Source organism: Zonotrichia leucophrys, chromosome 19 (assembly GCF_028769735.1).
Source record: "Zonotrichia leucophrys gambelii isolate GWCS_2022_RI chromosome 19, RI_Zleu_2.0, whole genome shotgun sequence".
NCBI lineage: Eukaryota > Metazoa > Chordata > Aves > Passeriformes > Passerellidae > Zonotrichia > Zonotrichia leucophrys.
Window position 1 is genome coordinate 7,038,519 of NC_088188.1, and position 19,396 is coordinate 7,057,914.

Here is a 19,396-nt window from a genome sequence, read left to right on the forward strand (position 1 = left end):
ACCTGGTGTATAAGAGGGATCCAGGGAACTGCAACGTTCTGTTAATGTACTTTGAAACTAATTTCTTTTTCACATTTTTCATTTTTTCAAATTCTCAAATTGACTTTTCAAACTTGCAAATTTTTTAAAATCGCAGCCTGATAAACAGCTGTGATCTGTGCAGCTCCAGAGTCCCATTAATGCAATCGATACCAATTTATTTTAATTACACCCCAAGACATTTTCCCGATCTGAAAGTTAAATCCCACTTGAGCAGTTTTAATGTGATGGTTTTACCCACAGAACTACCCAAACCACTGCAGAGTCTTTCCACCAATCACCACAAAATGAAACTGCTCACTCATATTTGCACAAAAACTGGAGTTTGAATATTGATGGAAGGGACTTGAAATGAAAGTTTGAATGCTTTTTTCACCAAAATATTTAAATAAAATAGACAATCACCCTTGTTTCTAGGATCAATAATTTATTTCTCTTTTTTTTTTTTTTACACATTTTGCAATTTGTTACAGGAGAAGAAACACTTGCTAATGGAAGTGACAGGTTTTTGAACCGTTTTCCAAGGTAATGGAAAAAGTTAAGCATATTCCCTAGGATGCACATCAATGACTAAGCTGCCAATATTAAACCAATTGAAGCAAGTGCAGTCCCTATTTAAACCTTGTATAAATTAATTTAAGGACTCTCCTTCTCCTACAGGAAGACTAAATTGTAGCATCTAATTTTCTTTTTTTTTTTAAGTCTCAGTCTTTTCTCTCTCTCTACTTAATCTGCAAAAAGTCAAACAGGCTGAAGCCAAAGCCACAGAATGGATTCTGTGCCAAGGTTTCTTCTATTCCTGGTGATCTCCTCAGTTCCCTCCTGTCCCAAAAAGGAAACAAAGGACTCCCAGTTTTCTGAAAACCAGATTCTCTGCATGACAGTGCATTGCATTGCCACAGGATGGGCCACAGTGGATGTTCTCCTAGCAAACAAATCACTACCAAAGTACAAAGAATTAGAAATTAACTCAGTAAAAATGCTCCTAACGTTTCCCCAGTGCTATAGTAACCAGAATCCTACTTTCCTTCCCCAAAAAATAGATTATTTTTTTTTATAAATACATTTTAATACAGACAATTCTGTTTCTATGCCAAGAAAACAACAAAAAAAAAAGTCACATTCAAACAGGTTTGCTGGGTGTATTCAGATAGAAGCAGACACCAGAGCAGGCAGGAGCACAGGGGGTTTTTGGGGAGCTGCAGACACACAAACACCATTTCACCCACTGACCAGCGATGGGGAGAACAACTGAGCTGCAAGGTGAGACCTGGAGCACCACAGCCCTCAAATAAATCAGCAGTTTCCACGTGGACTAGATGATATGAACTCTCAGTGGTATTTAACATTAATATTGAAAAGCCTCTATGAATTTAGGCAGTGTTTATGCTGGGGGTAGAGAGAAGAGCCACGAGCAGGAGCTCCCAGCTGCCTCAAACCCAGGAGAAAATTGAGTCACCCACCATGGCCTTGAAGCTCTTGGGTCCAAACAGCTGAAATTAATGCTTTTTTTCTGTCCTTGTCCTCCTTTCCCTCACTTTCCCCCCCAAAATGCAGATAAATCTGCCCAAATTTTGTGCCACACACACAGTTCCAGCTGCTGCCCCACAGCCCCAAACGGCAGCAATGATTTCTATGGTTTCCTTCCTAACCAGAGCTAATTAAAACTGAGCTGTTAACCATCTTTTACAGGCTATGAATAATTAATAGAGCATTTTTATAATACTTACTAAATATGACAGTTGGGTATTAGCATTTTCTTACCTTAAATAGCCCCAATCTTTGCATAACTAAAAGTTCCCTGCAGCTCTTGCCTTTAAGATTGGGGTTTATTTTTTAGGGGTTGATATGTAGGGTAATTCTCAATACATCTTAACAGCTTTTTCTCAAATTGAAGAGATTTTGGAGGTTGCCTGCATGTTTCACACACAGCCAGCCACCAGTGTGACACTACACAAGATTTTGGAATAAAACTCAGAGGACAGAGGTGGAAAATAGAGCATCTTACTGACCTGCTCAAAAAAACCAAGACATAGAGAGAGATTACGAGCAAGAACTGAACCCCAGCAGATTTGTTTTCAACCCTGGGGAGACTTTCTACATTAAAATAAATAAATAAATAAACTCTTCTGAGTCAGGAAGGGTGGATCATTCAGCTATTTCAGACGTGTCACCACATAACGGGTAATTCACAGAAACAATTTTGGCTTTTGCCACTGAACTGAGAGCAAAGTTTCTAAATTTTCAACCACAGCTGATGTGTTAATTATAAAAAAAAAAAAAAAAAAAATTGGTTCTCTCCCTGCCACAGAAGTGTGAGTTATTAGAGCATGCAGCTCACCACCAATGTATTGCTGCTTTCCTTAAAAATCCTGACTGTGAAAGGAATCCAAGACTGACAAAGTGAAGAAAATATGTCAAATTATAATTTCCCTGAAAGAATGTGTTGAGCTGTAATTTCCCTGTCTCTCAGAAAAATTATGTCACTATTAGCACTCAGACAGACTCAGTTTCTTTTTCCAAGATTAAGTCACTGTGTAAAGCACACACTTAATCCTGTTTTATGACAGGAAACATAGGGCATTATTAGCAGATAATCTTGGTTAGCTCTTGGATGTTTTCTTTCACTTTCAGAAATTCAGATCCCAAATTGCCAGGCTGGCTTGTTAAAACAAAGCTGCAGTGCTAATTAAAGTCATATTTAAAATGAGATCAAGGAAGAAAATACAACAATTCCTTTTTTCCCAGAGCCAATATTTGGGGATTTCGTAATGAACTTCCAAAGTAAACCCAATAATGATGAAAGTTAAAATACAAAATAATAGCTAGTCAAGAAGATTAACAAATTCTTCTGTGAACAATGCTGCTAAGACTTCATTCTCAACTGGTTTACAATAAGAACCAGCTGCCAATTTAAGGGAAAAAAATGTGGGTTTCACAACTGAGCTGCACACTCAGCTCCCTCTCAGAAGGAAGTTGAAATTATTGGGTGCTGCACAAAGCTTGGTCCTTACACTAAATTTTGAAGGTGGTTTTTAAGCAAAACAAGGAGAGAAGTGGCATGAAAACAGCAACTCTACAGCCAAATCTTTTGAATAAACATTCTTTTAGTGCTGTTTAGGTGCCTCATGTCAACACCACACGTGATGCTGCTGCATGGGCAGGTGGGAAAGGATCAGAATCTCTCTCCTGGACAGTGATTCCCACGTGTTTGCAAAGATTGTGGATGTGGATGGCCTTGAGGAAATGCTAACAAATAATTCCCAAGTGAAACAGAGAGATAACAGTGATAACTGCTTCAGTGGGACACAGAAAAGCATCTTCATTGCACTTCCCACAGAAAGCTCTGTTGTCTGCCTTGCTTTAGGAATCAGAATTTGTTGCTTGTGACAAACTCTGGGGATTTTTAATAAGAGTAAAATTGTCCTAACTGAAATGTTAAATCTAAAATTGGTTGAAATTTATTTTATTGAAAATGTCCAATCTTTATTTCTGGCTTAAAATATTCCTAATAATATTTAAGCGACAATCTCACTCAGTGTAATATCTCCCATATGATTCACAGTAAATTTTCTGTGAGACTGGAATTATTACATATATAATCTGAATTATAAAAGATCTCAGAGAGGAGCAGCTGATAATTCATCCTCTTGTGCTTAACCTCAAAACTACACTAGAAAAATGTCAGAAATTCCATCCACACTCGGCACTCCTTGGAGCACAGTGACTTTCTCTTGGTTCTTTTATAAGGGGCATATCTACCACTCAAATTTCCCTTGATTGCAGTAATATTTTATGGAATTACTATTTTTTTAATAAGTCTTAAAAGGAGATGGCATAAAAAAGGAGCAGAACATAACTATTTCAGAGGAAACTCCATCAAATGACCCAAAGTACAACTGATCTCATCCCAACATATTAAATAGATGAATGGCAATTCTGGGCAAATTCCATTCCTAAAAGTCTTTTAAATTATAGTCACTGAAGTGACTATTATGAACAGCAGGTGAAAAATAACCCCCCAAAAATCCCTGTGAAGGGTGGTAATTATAAATATTCATTCTATTTTGTCTTTAAATTAGCATTTTTTTCTCCTGCAAATTGAAACAAAGCTCAGAAATACTTAAAACTTGCAAAATGTCATTGGATATATGATTTAACAGCCCTGATTAAAAAAAATAAATTGGGGGAGGAATGAAAACATTTTTGAACCTATTTCCATCTTTAGTAATTACTGTGCTATAAAATTAATGGTCAGTAGCTCAAAGTACTGCACAAATAATGAAAAAATCCTAAAAAATAATGAGGAAATCCTTTGTATCTCTCAAACTGATCAGTCAGCTGCAGGCTACTTGTATGATTTAACACACTAGAGACAAAAAACAGTGATAAATACAAGTCTCACTGTGATAAGAATTACTACAAGCTACTCCTTGTGTAAAATCAGTGAACTTAACACACTTTTGTAGCTACCAAGCTTAATAAAAACTGTGCTGTAACCTAAAATCACTGGGTTTTTTTTTTTAAAAAAACTGCCTCCTCTCTCAGCAGTCAAAAAAGCCAAGCCAAACACAAATGGTGACACACTGAAAAGTGACCACAACCCCAACAAGAGCACAAAAACCTCCCTGGCCTGAGGCTACACTTGGAATTGTTTGTCCTGTCTGACACAGGCTGCGACTACAGAGATGCTCATCACGACTGGAAATGGTATTTTTATAAAAATTATTACAATTATTACACCTATCTGAGGCTAACATAAAATGTTCCACTTCAACTCACAGAATTAGACATGGAGACATCAAGTATTTATAGAAATATCTACAGACTGCAACTGTCTTTTATTTTTTGTTGGTTTTTTTTCTTTTTTTATTTTTTTAAGTATCAGTGAACTGACCTTCAGAGTAAGGGTTTCATGACAACAGGTCACCCCACACTAGTTTATTCTTGGTGTTGCTGTTTCTTGGGCTAAATTGGTGTTAAACTTCTTCCAGAAGAGAAGAGAGAACTCTTGCTAAATGTTTTGCTCTTTGTTAAAGTCGCAGATTATTAGATTTAGCTTCACCTGTATTATTATCTGACGAGAAACATTTTTAACAATGGGGAAATGCTGTCTTAACCTCCTCTAAATGCAGATACACATAGAAAATTGGAAATTCCACACCACCCAGCTGCCCTAGACAATTAAAATGTTGCTCTAACAAGCAGTGCTGAAGTCCTTATATTGGTATCGAGCAGAGATGAAAAAATAGACATGGGAAATGTGTGGCTTGAAAAGGCTGAATGTTAAATAAAGCAAGAATGTTAAATAAAGCTAAAATCCTCCTGTTTTTACTGATTTTTCTGGAAAAAAAACTGAAATCAATGGAATGTACTTAGGGAGGTTCATAGACCCACAATGCCATTGTACCTTCATCTGAAATGTAAAAGGAATGTAAATGTAAAAACACCCAATTAACACGGCTCTGTCACTGAACTATTGCTCTTCATTGCAGGTTTAGGTGTTGCCAAGGTTAAACAGAACATTACCCAGAAGGATTGAAACTAAAGGATGAAACACTCATGGAGAGAGCCGGTCTAAAGATGAAACTTGCCTTTGTGAGATGTTTTGCTCGATATTTTCAACAGGCTGGACAAGTTAAATTGGCCTTTGAAGCATCCACAAAGAGAAACAACCACCCAAACCTCTGCCTTTGCATCCATCCACTCCCATGGTTTTCTCTGATTACATTCTTTGGGAAAGCAATCCTAAAAGATACTCGAGGGCAAGAACATAAATTCACAGAATTAGGGCAAAACCCCTCAGGTCCCACAAGGCCATTTTCAAAGCAGACACTTAAAAGAACTTAGGGAAGTGGTATCCAAAGATCATTTTTAGCTTAAAAGCTTCTGAAGAGCCGGGTCTGCTTCAGAGCGCAAGAGAGATGTCATGAAACTCCTACTGTGGCAAAGAGTCCTTGGTGGGTGGATCCTTGTCCAGGTGACACTGCAGGAGCTGGAGGTGTTGGGATCCCTGACGACTTCCAGAGGGAAGGGGAGGAAGAAGAGGAAGCCATCCAGCCCAGCCTCAAGGTCCTCCACTGTATGAATAATCTGCCTTGTTGTGCATCACCAGCTTGTTGTCTACAAAGTAGAAACTGTCCGACTGTGTCTCGTAGGGGTGCAGGATCATCTCTCGAACTGTGAGGGGGGAAAAACCCAATTAACCCAATTAAAGCCGAAATTAAACCAAATTAACCCAATTTAACCAAAAAACCCAATTAACAGGGACATATAGGAATGTGCTCCCTGTTAACGGAGTGACAAAACTATCCTTTGTCTCCTCAAAAAGGAAAAGAGCCCAGAAGTTTCTCTCCTCAATCAGGTGAAAAGACACCTCATAGGACCTGGGGGACTTCACCTCAAACTTGGACAGGAGCCTAAAAGTCCCACCTGAGCAATTTACTAGAAAAAGAAGAGAACAAAGAAACTCATGTTTTTTGTCAGGTGTTTTACCAGGGGTAAAGGACCTCCTGCACCTGGCTGGGTTTTTCTCTGTAAAGAGTTATTTTGCCTTTTATTAAAACTCTTTTGTTTCCAACACCACCACAGAAGCCACCCTGCTGATTTTATGCTTTCTAAGGGTAGCTGAGTTATCTTGGGTGTGAAATAGATCTCCAAAAGTTTGAGACCTGGCTCAAGGAGACCAGAGGGACACTCCCCAATGCTGGGCTCAAGCATTGTTCAGCATCCCCCAAAATCAAAAACCAAAACCCAAATGGGAATTGCCCAAAACAACTCCTTGTTAATATCTTTTAAATAATTCAAGCATAATTATGGAGTTTTTATGTTGGAAAAGGCCTCAGAGGCCTTAAAATCCAACATGAATTCACCCTTGTGCCACATCCACAATTTCTTTGAATAATTTCAGGGACGAAAACTGTTCATAATCCAAATATATTATGGCACCATACAAAGGGGACCTCAGAATAAGAACCCATTACATTTTGGGTTGGGGTTCTTTTTGTTTTGTTTTTAAAACCACTGATAAAACAGCAAACCCAAAGTAAATTTGTTCTGGCCTGACAGCAGAGCCTCACTGTATTTTCCACAGACTGCAATATTAGTGCTGACACACACAATTAGGGGTTGTAACGAGGAAAATCACAGAGATTTAGTGCTTGTGCTATTGTGTCTTGGGAGAAAGGAGAGGAAATAAAAGTTATGTTCATACTAAAACCTCTCAAGCTCACAATATAGCACATCAAACATTAAAACAGATCATAACATTTAAGTTATCCATTTATTGGATGTCTTTTTAATCTTATTTTTTGCTTGTTTTATAACACAATTATCTTTTTTCTCCCTGATACCAAAGCTTCCCTTTTATGAATTAAAAAAAAATAATAATAAACCCAAGCAACTGCCTGGTGTGTGATGAGATACATCCTACTAGAAAACAAAATCAGTGTTAACACAGATATAAAAGGATGAATTATTCCACCCCACCCACTCTCTAGAGACAGCATTTAAGAAAGGGCTCCCCCAAAACACCATGAACATCATGGTGTGACAACCCAGAAATGAAAGTTCATAATAAAGAACTTACTGAGATCCTCCGAGAGCTGGGGGAATTCATAGATGTGCTCACAAGTATTTTTACTGCTGGGGATGCAAAAGCCAAATTCAAAATCAAAACTTTTCAGCAGCTGGTCACGGAAGTAGTGCCGCTCGATCATACGGAAATTATTAATGGGTTTGTCCCCTACTGTGAATTCCACCCTGAAAAACAAGGGTAAAACTGACGTGAGCTTTCATGCTTCAGTAAGATCTGCAATATTCCTGCAAGGCAGAAGAGAGCTCTGAAAAAAAAAAAAGCCAAAAATATAAAGCAACAGCACTAATCAAATTATCGTTTCCTCTTTTACTTAAAGCATTCTGCAGGGACACACCGCAGCATTAGATAAACATCCTAAAGCTGCCATGGGCAGGGACACCTTCCTCTATCCCAGGTTGCTCCAAGCTCCATCCAGCCTGGCCTTGGGCATCTCCAGGGATGGAACAGCCACAGCTTCTCTGGGCACCCTGTGCCAGGGCTTCAGCACCCACAGGGAATGATTCCTTCCCAACATCCCACCCATCCCTGCCCTCTGGCACTGGGAGCCATTCCCCCTTGTCCTGTCACTCCAGATCCTTTCCAAAAGTCCCTCTCCAGCTCTCTTGGAGTCCCTTCAGGCACTGGAAGTTGCTCTAAGATCTCCCCAGACCCCTCCCACTTTATTTTGCCCCTTTTAGCATCAATCCCTTCAGCACCAGGCTGAAACCTAAAGCGACAGAGATTTGGAGAGCCTCTTAATAAATGAAAAAGCCCCCTGTTCGATCACCTTCCTGGCAGGATGAACATGGAAAAGAGGGGTTTTTTTCCCCAAGATTTCAGCTGTTTTCTGTGCCAGGCCAAGGAGCAGGGGGGGTTACTCACGTGGCTCCCACTTGCCGCAGTCTGAGGAAGGCGGGCGTGAACTGATAGCGCACGAAGCGTCCGGCGTTGGGGTCCACGTCCTTCCTGTCATTGTGCTCCCGCTCTGCAAAAGCACAAAGAGAGCTCTGTCAGAGCTGCCTGAGAGCCACAAACTCAGGGGAAACACTTGTGGTGGGGTTCTTGAGCCACCCGAGCCAGGGAATCGCTCTGGTGCTGAGCTCACACTTCAGTCCTGAGGCGTCCACCCCTGGTCACTCAGAGGTGGAATGCTGAGAGACAGCCCTTTGGTGGGAGTAATTTCTTATCTTCTGGATTTCTATTCCTCATCTACTGGAGGATGAGGAATAGAAATCCAGAAGATTTCTATTTCTCACATCAGGACTGCAGAGTGACTATGAACAAGCCATTTCCCCTTAGCATGTTTTGTTTGCTACCTATAAGCTACAGAAAACTTCTTCTCACCTGCAGGGAGGTGGGGAAGGGTTAAAAGTGCTAGGCCAGGAACAGAACAACTGCCCTGGGTTTTTATCACCACTGGCAACAGGCAAAACTTGGATGCTTACAAGTAACACCTAAAAATTAATCAAACCAAAAATAAAAGGCGAATGTTCAGTTTGTTTCCTTTGCCTGTTGGCAGTTTCGCCCCTTTGGAAATACCATTTTCCTGACTCCTCAGTGAGAGATGTTAAACTAAGAGCTAAACTATGTGCAGGGGGCACAAGCTGAATAACAGCCAAGAAAAAGCCACCCAGTGATCTCCTCCTCCTCCTCTGCTCCTGTTTACAACATCCATCTGTCCCTTCCCATCACAGATGGCAACAGGAAGAGCACAGCAGCAGCCAGCTCTGCTCACCCTGTTAGTACAAAGAGACACCTGAAAAACATTCCTGCTGCAAGATGGGGCTCCAGCCCTCCTGCAGTGGACAGATTCTGCTACTTTTGGGAAATGTGTGGAGTTAAAGGAGTGGGGAAAGGCAAAAGAAAGCATTTGTTCATGGAAACCTTATTTTGTGTGTGCACTCACCTGAAGCTGCTGGCTTGGTGATTTCAAACAAGACTGTGCCAGATTCCATGTCCCGGATTTTGAACCTGGTGAAGTCTATCTTGTAAACATTTTCCTCGGGAGTGCACAAATAATCTGCAGGGGGAAGCAAATTTAAATGAAGGCTGCCCTGAAATATCAGGAATTTCTGGCTGCTCTCTGGAGGCCACACCAGCAGTGAGAGCAGCCCAAATGCATCTCCACCGCTGCCTGTTTTAATTCAAAACTGATGTCCCTGAAGACATCTCAGTTCTGGAGGCTCACACTGCCCTGCTCAGACAGGACAGGGGAAAGAATTCTCTCCCCCAACACTCAGAGGTCATCACCTTTTTCCAACTCTGTGCCAGCAACTCCTGCACCCATTTCCTCCCAGACTAGTCAGCACCTCCATCAAATCCCAGCCTTTCCAGGGTTAAGAGGCTTTGCCTGTTTTAAAAACTGCCCTGTGGCAGAATGCGAGGGCTAAGCAGCTTTGGGAGCTAAGCTGGCTGCACTTAACTGGAACAGGAGTGTCCTCCCCTGAGCCACCTCCCTGCTCCAGCCCTCTGCACACAAAGGGTGGCCTCACCACACCACACCAGGCCTTGTTTTCCTCAGCACTGAAATTATGGTGAAGCCTTTCCCTGTGTCAGGAAAACAGGGAGCAGAGCCCTTCCCTGCTGTATCTTTGAGAGGAAGTCAAAGACGGAATCACAGGATTGTTAAGGTTGGAAAAGCCCCCTAAGATCATCAAGTCCAACTTTTCACCCTGCACTGCTGTGTTCACCACTAAACCATGTCCCAAGGGCCACATCCACAGGCCTTTTGAACATTTCCAGGGATGAGGATTCCACCACTAAAATCCCCACAGCTTTGGCCTTCAGCCTTGCTGTGCCCTGAGCCAGCTCCTGGCACAGGAATCATCCTCCTCCTCCCTGGGGAAGGAGCACACACAGCACAGATTGAATGCAGCTCCAATAACTCACTTCACCCTGACAAATCTAAAGAAATGCTCTGTGTAGACAAGCCAGGTCAGCTTTCAAACAACAGCACATTTGATTGATGTAGGAGACTGGTTCTGGAGGCTCCAAGGTGAAAATAACACTTTAACATTCTGATTCAAAACACTTTCTCAGCTACTAATTCCTGCTGTTAATCTGAGCTAATCACTTATTTCTGTCTGCTTTCCTATTTCTGAAACTCCAACAAATCCATCCACCTGAGGCTCAGTCACTGAATACATGAAAACAAGGTACAAGTGCTCAGAGCTCAGACCTGACCATGCCAACCCAACTTCAGCACAGCTCTAAGAAATCCAAGACCTCTGTGAGAGACTTCTGAGCTCCTGGGCACAAACACCTGGCACCAGCATTTTCCTAGAAGCCTTTTATTCCTTCCAAACCTCCATAACTGGGAGAACTGTCCAAATAAGCTCAGTACAAGGAGCAGAGGTGTTAAATGTTATCCCTGGCCGGTTTTACTGCTCTCCAACAACCCCATATGGTGAATAGTCAAAGGAATGCCAGAGAATTTGTAGATGCCCCATCCCTGGAAGTGCTCAAGGCCAGGCTGGATGGGGCTTGGAGCAACCTGGTCTAGTGGGAGGTGTCCCTGCATGGCAGAGGGGATGGAAGTGGATGATTTTTAAGGTCCTTCTTAAGCCAAAACACTCTGAGTTTCTACAATTCTATAAATGGGTGTTCAGGGAGAGGACAGTGCTCAAAGCATCCCTGGCATTTGGCAGGGATTTTCCCTTCCCTATCAACACAGCACAAGGAAAACTGACACAAGCACTCAACGTTTTTACTACCACAAGAAAACACAAGGCTGTGTTAGGTCAAACATCCCAAGAACTGCACAAAAAATCTTCCTTTAGCACCTTTAACAGTAGCCACGATGACAGGACAGGAATTTAAACCCATCCCTCGCCCTAGGCCCTGATGTTTAGCATTCCTCAGGGAGATGTCCTGCAATTACACCTCGATTTGGGGCTCTGACACATCAGCCACCCCAATTCCCAACCCGTCCCACAACTTCCCAGCTCCCAGCACCAGCATGCAAAACACAAACTGATGGAAGCAGGCACAGCTTCCCACAGCCCAGCTTCCCCTCCCTGGGCCCATGGCCACTGGCTGTTCCCTGGGAAGGCTGTTGGCAACAGGCAGAGTCACCCAGGAGCCCAGGACACCTTCCCTGGAGCACGCTGGCGAATCTGAAGCGCTGCGTTTGTCTGCAAGTTAATTATTAAGTGTTTCTACTCCTGCAGAATTCCTGCCCATCCAGCACCATGGCAACAGCTTTATCCCCCTCCTTGGCAGCAGCGTTGCTGCAGTAACAGTGTCCATGACTCATCTGGAGCTGAGCAGAGCCAAGCAGAGCCTCCAAAGAGGAGTAAACCCCGGGTAGAATCCCCACCAGGCTCCTGCTCATTGATGCCTGCACCCCTACGCTGTTATTTTCCAGCTCTTTTTGCCCTGATAATATTTCAAACCCTTTTTTGGGGTTGGGTTATGGGTTTTTTTTTTTAATCAGCATGCCAATATACAACTGGATGCCATCCGGGAAGATCAGCTGCCAGAATACTGCAATCAAATGGTTTTTTTTCCCTCCCTCTGGCAGTGCCCAATCTCCTAGAAAGAAAAAAAAAAAAAAAGAAAAAAAAAGGAAAAACAGAGGAATATATATTCCTCTCACTCTGTATTACATATATATTCCACTCAGTCTGTACTACATTTGTTTCTGCTGTTCCTGCTCAAAAATCAATCAAAGTAGCCACGTGCTGGCTTTTTCCCCCCACACGTAACAGGAGCCTGAGGCTGCACTGGAAGGGCTTATTGGGAATGGGCTGCTTGCAATTGGCAGATCCTTCTGCTTAGCTGAGCACTGTCAGATTTGCTAATCTCATCCCATACACACTTATTTTTAAATTACTGTAGGGCCCAGTTGCCCACACTTCCGTGACTCACTGAAATGTCTCATCTGCCTCCCTTTTCCTAATTCAGCGTCGCCAGGATTTGGGGAAGGGAGGCAGCAGCCCTGGTTATTTCAGAGATCAAACCTCCATGGAGGGGATTGTTACAAAGAAACTGAGAATGGCGGGTTGATCTCTCAGGATACAATATTTTCTTGTTTCTTCCACTTCCCCTGAAGCAGGTTGTGCTGTTTCCCTGTTAATAACTGAACCATCACGGTGTGTCCCTGAGCCGTCAGTACTCACCTGATTTAGGGATGAAGGCATGGACACAGCAGCACTGCCATGAAAAACCCATCAGATTGGTTTTTATCCATAAGAACCCACATTTAGTAGAGTAAAAAAAAAAGGTCACAAAAGAGGAGTGCTTCCTACCCTTTCCTAAAGCCCAGGGAATTGTCATATCCCAATCCCTTCCTGAAAACAATTCACCTGGTATTAGCAGCCACTTCTCACTCACATCCTCATTCCTGGTGGTGCCTCTCCAGCTTCTTTCCCATAACCTCTGGATCATGCCCAAAGATCTGCAAGTGTCCACTTTTAGAGACAATTTCTATCTTAAAACCCATCACAAGTTGTGAAGAGTTTGGATCACAACCAACACCACTGTGGTGGTCTGAGGAAGCAGCAGAGGTGAATCTGGCTCAATTAATTCCTTCACAAATTCTCCAGTTTCCTTTGTAGGAAAAAGTGATTCCAAAGTGACCCCAAACAGGTCAGTGGGCTCAGGCTTTGCTCTCAGAATCAGCAGGTGCTCCTTCCCCTGGTGCAGTTCTGAGGCTGTACCTCCACTGCCTAATTCAGGAAGGAGACAGTTTTTACACAGGAAACCTTCCTGTGCTCCCAAACCAAACCAAAATTACAAAACAAACCAGCAGAACAATGCCAGCAGGCACTGCCTGTGAGCACTGGCACATCCTGAACCCTGGTGCAGAACTCCAGGTGTGTGTTTTAGCAGCTGGTGTTACAGAGGAGCACAAAAGGTGAGGGATAATGCAGAGCTAAATAACACAGGAAAGCAAACAAAGGCACTTTGTCCTCTGGACCTCTCCCTGTCATTTAAATACACAAGATCAGGTTTGCTCCTCATGACAGAAAGCTAAAATTCAATGCTGTATTTCCAAATTTCCTTTGCAACCACACCAACAGGCCCATTTTACCACAAGCTCATGGGCAATAAGATTCACACTCTTTGTTGTGCTCCTTTTCAAGATCCCTTCTCCATCTCTGCAATCAGCAGGAAGCACGTGTCCCCTCTCACAGACACCAGGGATATTTCTGTGCTCATCAGAGTCTAATCTCAGATGGGGCAGCTCCTATTTTAAGGCCTTAAGAGCCCACTAAGGAAAGCAGAGTGCACCCAGGGTAAGAAAAAACTGAAAATTTGGTCCTGGAAATGGGTGTAAATCAGGAGGATGCTGTACAAGAGACTGAGGCAACAGCAGAGACTTGTAACAGGAATTTCTCTCCCCAACACAAACAACAACAATTTAGGGAATGGATGAGAAGGCTCCTATAGTTATGCAGGCCTATTTCCTAACATGCATTAACCAGCAAGGTCAGGAGCTATTTTGAAGCCAACTCCCAAGACATAAGCCAGGTATAAAGCCAAGACAACTGCAGAGGAATTGCCAGGAGCTGGAGATTAGGAGATTATCAGATTGAAGAGTCTCAGGAGGAAGCAAAAATAGCCCAGACCCCAGGAAGAGGCCGAGCAGTGACGCAGGACACAGAGCAGGACCTGAGGCAAGGCAGGCCAGGCTCCAGGTGCTATTGATACACCTGCCCAGACAGCTTGGGTTCAGTTAAAGGAAAAAATAAACCATTTCCCTGCCCTCTGCCTCAGCCCTGTGACACCAAGCCAGCCAGGAAACAGGATCTGCTCCTGTAAAATAAATCCCTCCAGCCCAAACCATGGGGTTTGGGGAACCAGAGAGCAGGGGATTGCACAGGGAGGGAGCAGCTGCCCTCTGACCCAGCACACTGGAATTAGGCTGCTGCAGAGCCCCAGAGGGACAATCCTGCACCACAAGGATCCCACGGGGGTTTTTCCACAGCAGCACATTTACTGTCAAGGAAGCAGAGGGATTTAGGACAGGAGGCACTCCCCAAGGTCCCCAGAGCCCCTCAGTTGCCAAGTCCTACTGCACAGCTCACCAGGCTCTGATTTTTGTGGCAGCCTGCTCATCTCCTTTTTTCTTTTTTTAATTTTAGCTAGAGCTTTCCAGACTTCACCCTCTCACAATTAATTTGATCACAGCCCTGCAGCCTGTGGATGGAGCTGCTCTTCCCCCATTTCCAAGGCACCCAAACACTTTCTCCTACCCCCTTTTCACTGATTGCATTCAAAGTCTGAAACCACGTGCACAACATCAACTAAATCAGCTATTTTTGGGCTGAGCCAAAGCCAAGCTCTGCCCAGACCCTCAGGCTGACTCCCTCAGCTTTCCTCTTATTTTTCCCACTTCCACCATGGCCCAAACCCACAATCCTGGGAGAAGGAGGAATCCCCACACCACACACACACTGTGTGTGCTGCCCCTGGGAACCCTAACAGCTCCTGTTGTGCTGTGAGACTTGGGGAAACACAGAGCCCTGGAAAAGCTCAGAGCCTGTGTGGGATGCTGAGGGAAGGGTCGTGGGGAGAGCGGCTTGGCACAGCTCTGCAACAAGAAATCAGCACATCAAAACACAGCCACACATCACAGCCCTGGACAGGGCAGGGCAGGGATTTATTAACCTCAGAGACACACAGAGCTCCTAATAAAATACATTCTCCCCATTAATTGAGGAGGGAAGTCATGGTCCAGGAGCAGCTTTGAAGATGGATTCGTGCACATCTGCCTCACATTCCTGTTAGTGCCTCCCTCTCTCCTTGTCTATCAAAACCCCATGGATTTGGAAACTGACTTCAACATGGATCCTGGATGGTTTAGCATTACAGGACTTGAACTGCTGAGGCAGAGGGGAGGGAAATGGTTTATTTGGGTTTTTTTTCTTTAATTGACTGCAGGAAACTGCAATGGAAGTCCCTCAAGAAGGGCCTGGCCTGCCTAACCCACTGAGGCAGCCCTGTGCCAAGCTGGCCTTTAGCTAAAGCTGCCTAGAGAAGTCTCAGAGAAATCCCAAGTGACAGCTCAAGGAAGAGATTACTTTCAGAAATGATTACGTGTGTGCTCCTTATTTTTAGGGTTTGTTTTGAAACTCTTTCCAAGCATGTAATCAATTATTTAACCCCTCGGTTTCCTAAAGTAAAATCAGCATTACAATAAAACCTACAACATAAGATTTGATCTGGTATTCCAGGCAAAGCATGTAGGTGATAAGCAGGGCAGCCTCAGAGGCTGGAGCTTGTCTTTTGTTACACATCTGACTCCTCTGATGCTCTGGCTGCCTCAGTAATTAATTGCAATTTGAACTGAGCTCTGCCCCACTCTTTTGCTAATCTTAAATTAATCACGTCATGAGCTTTTTCCGCTTTTCCCAACCACAGTTGTGTGAGCCAGTGACAAATCTCACTAATTGCAGAGGAAATGGTTCTCCAGCCTTACACCTGATCCAGCTGGAGCAGAGCCAGACCCAGCCTGCCCAGGAGGCTCAGATATCCCAGAGCAGCATCCCAGATCCACCAGGCTGGACCCAGCATGCCCAGAAACGTTGTGGGCACAAAAGCTGATGGGGAATTTAACACTGGGAGGGCACAGAACGTGCAGGGCAGTTCACACAGCTCCCCAGTTAAGCTTATTAGAAGCACATTAAGAGCAGAGCCCAGCTGGCTCCCGTGGCTGCCCACAGAGCCACATCCTGCCTCGCCACCCTGCCAGCTCACACTGGGTCAGCTGCACCCACTGGGAGAGCAAAGTCCAGCTGTGCTGCCTGATGGAAGCACGATTAGGGAGGAATTCTTCCCTGTCAGGCTGCTGAGGCAATGCCAGGGGCTGGGCAGAGAAGCTGTGGCTGCCCCATCCCTGGAGGTGTTCAAGGAAAGGTTGGGTGAGGCTTGGAGCATCCTCATCTAGTGGGAGGTTCTTGGTGAGGCACTTGGAACGAGGTGGATTTTAAGGTCCTCTCCAACCCAAACCATTCTGTGCTACAGCCAGAATTCCACCTCTCCCTGGAGACCTGGAAGGCTGCTCCTGGTGTGAGCATTCCTAGAACACACTCTCCTGTGGTACCAAGCCCTCCTGGGCTTTGGTTGATGAAGAAACCCTAAAATACAGCCAGCCCTCCCCAGGTCCCAGGCAGGATACAGTTCAGTGTGTGAGCTGAAGCGCTACTGGCCCAGGAGTTTGGATAAAGATGGATTATCCTCTCTCTGGAACAACAAAGGGCAGCCAGGGCACCAGGACATTTCTGCTGCAGCCCCACCACCGACTCCTTCACCTCCACCCTGTCAAAGACAGAATTGCTGCAACAGGGTGTGGTGTCTGCCCTGACACCCAGCACGTCCAAAAGGCTGGGGAAGCTGTGAACTTCCCTCCCACAGCCTGGTCCTTCCTCCTCCCCTACCTGAAGCAGAAGAGCAGAACAGTTTCACATTGCTATTTCTGGCCATCTGTTTTTAAAGGTGTAGAAATGAGCAAAGGCCACAGAATGCCCCAAATAATCATTAGGTGTTAGAAATCTCAAAAATGGTCTTTGCTTTCTGTTAAACCCACCAGGATGAAAACTGAGCTTGAGAAGGGGAGTTGCAAAGTGTTCCTGGGTGATAAAATACAATATGCTCAACATGGGTGCACTGTTTACCTGTATCCCCAAACTCACCGAGGGTTTCAGGTGTGGGGAGCATTTCCTGGCTCCCACACATCCAGCAGGACAGGAAGCACTTCCCAAGGTAAGCCTGGGACATCATCACAGTGCCTGGCTCTGACCCTGGTACCAGCAAGTCTCACAGCAGGAGGAGAACACAACATTTTCATGCATTTCACATCCTCCCTGTGCTCCAGAGCACTCTGACCCAGGGCTGGAAGAGGCAGACAACAACCAGCTCTGCTCCAAGCCTGGCTCACCAGCTTAACAATCCCTGGGAAGGCAGGAGTTTACCAAGAGCACCATCCATCCCCACTGATGCCACACAAGGTGACAGCAAGGCTGTGGGGTGGCCCTGTCCCCTCCAGACAGCCCTGGCGAGGGCAGGGACACTGAGGCTGCCATGAAGTGAGCACACAGAGCTTCACACAGCCATGGCTGAGATCCACCATCCAGCTGAGGATGCTGGCAGGATGCTCCAGTGCCTGCTGCGTGCTCTCCCTGCCACAGGCAGGGGATTTCTGGGCACTGAATCACACAGCTGCACCAGCTCAGCTCGCAGAAGGGCACCCAAAGGTCCCCAGCAACAGCAGCCCCTCTCAGAGGAGCCTCTGTGAGCCCTTCCTGAGGGCTGACACGAGTCCCTGCTGGGCTGTGCTCCTCCCTTCCTGCTCACACACAGCCCCACGGGGCTGCCTGCACGCAGCAGCACCCACACCGCATCCTTCCTCTCCAGGGCTCCTCACAGCCCCCGCCTGTGACACTGAGCTGGCTTGGAGGGCAGAGCACTGAGAGGAACAGAGAGCACAGCCAGCCCCCTGGGCAGCCCCCCAGTCCTGACAGCACAGAGAGACAATCCAGAGGTCCTGGGAGATGGAAAAAAGAGTTTTTGGGACACCGGGGCAGATTGTCCCTGGGCATCATTGGCCTGAGGCAGTGCCATGGAATGGTTTGGGTTGGAAGGGACATTAAAGACCATCTGGTTCCAACCCTCTGCCAGCGGCAGGGACACCTTCCACCAGCCCAGGCTGCTCCAAGCCCCATCCACGCTCATCTTGAACACTTCCAGGGATAGAGCAGCTTCTCTGTGCCAGGGCCCCACCACTCTCCCTATTAGGAATTTCTCCCTAATATCTAATCTAAACCTGCCCTCTATCAGTGTGAAGCCATTCCCCCCTGCCCTGGCCTTTCCCCAGCCCTGCGTGCTGCTGTCCCGAGCTCTTCTGCCAAGCACAACAGCCCCTCCAGGCACACACTCCCACCCACCGCCTCCAAAATGCCCTCAAGACCACGGGTGCTACTCTGGAGAGGGGGAAAATGGGTTGGGGGCTGCTCTGGTGTCCCCCCATGCTGTGGCCAGGGATCCAGCCCGTCCCATTGCCGTGGGAGCAGACACAGGGAATGGGGTGATGGGGAGAGCAGTGAGGAGCATCCCAACACCGACCTTCGAGCAGAGTTGGGGGGCTGCACTCAAGAAGAGAAGGGAGAACCCCTGCTCTCCCCCTGGTCCCCAGCCCCCGGGGTGACACATCCCTCTGCGGGCTCCGTCCCCTGCCCTGCTGCATCCCCACTTCTTGTCCCCAGGGAAGGGGGCACGGCTTCCCCTTTTCCCTCTGGGTTTGAAAGGGCAAACAGCTCCTCTTTTCCCCCCGGTTTAGAGAGGAGAACCGGCTGCCCTTTTCTCCCCCCGGGGACGCGGTCCCCATCCTCCCGCCGCGCCATCCCCGGCACGCACCGCTGGTGACCCGCTGCAGTCCCAGCACATCGTCGGGCCCGATGAGCGCCTTTCGGCCCAGCTCCTCCTCGGTCCTGGCCGCCGCCGCCCCCCCGGCCCCGCCGCTCTTCTTCACCTTCATGGCCCCGCCGCCGCCGCCACCGCCGGTGTGAGCGGCCCCGGCCCCGCTGCGCGCCGCCGCACCGGGAGGGGCATCGCCATCACCGCCCCCGGCCCGCCCCCGGCCGCCAGCACCGCCCGGCGCCGCGGGAAGGCGGAGGAACGGGGCAAGGAAGGAAAGCTTCGGCTCCTCCACGCTGCTCCCAGGGGCTCGGGGCAAACCCTGGCTGCTGCAGGAGAATGGGGTGTCCCCTCCTGAGAACCCCCCGCCATGGGGATCAGTCCCCCAAGTGAGGTGGGGACAGACCCCACACCTGGCCCGGA

The 19,396-nt window shown here is 46.2% G+C and overlaps 1 protein-coding gene across 1 annotated transcript; it reads right to left on the reverse strand.

Moving 5' to 3' along the window:
• Nucleotides 1-445: 445 nt before the first annotated feature.
• UNC119 (unc-119 lipid binding chaperone) lies at nucleotides 446-19,174 on the reverse strand. Its single transcript, XM_064729307.1, has 5 exons — nucleotides 18,974-19,174; nucleotides 9,522-9,635; nucleotides 8,498-8,600; nucleotides 7,628-7,800; nucleotides 446-6,219 (listed from the first exon to the last, which is right to left on the reverse strand). The coding sequence occupies exons 1-5, from the start codon at nucleotides 19,092-19,094 to the stop codon at nucleotides 6,107-6,109; spliced, it is 624 nt and encodes a 207-aa protein (XP_064585377.1). The 5' UTR covers nucleotides 19,095-19,174; the 3' UTR covers nucleotides 446-6,106.
• Nucleotides 19,175-19,396: the final 222 nt, after the last annotated feature.

Excerpts from the sequence above, each read along its gene's own strand:
- UNC119 (XM_064729307.1), bottom strand. The coding sequence starts at position 19,094 with ATGAAGGTGAAGAAGAGCGGCGGGGCCGGGGGGGCGGCGGCGGCCAGG. Across the intron at positions 8,601-9,521 it reads CACCAAGCCAGCAGCTTCAG|AGCGGGAGCACAATGACAGG; the intron begins GTGAGTGCACAC and ends GTGCTTTTGCAG. Across the intron at positions 7,801-8,497 it reads CTGCGGCAAGTGGGAGCCAC|GGTGGAATTCACAGTAGGGG; the intron begins GTGAGTAACCCC and ends CTTGTTTTTCAG.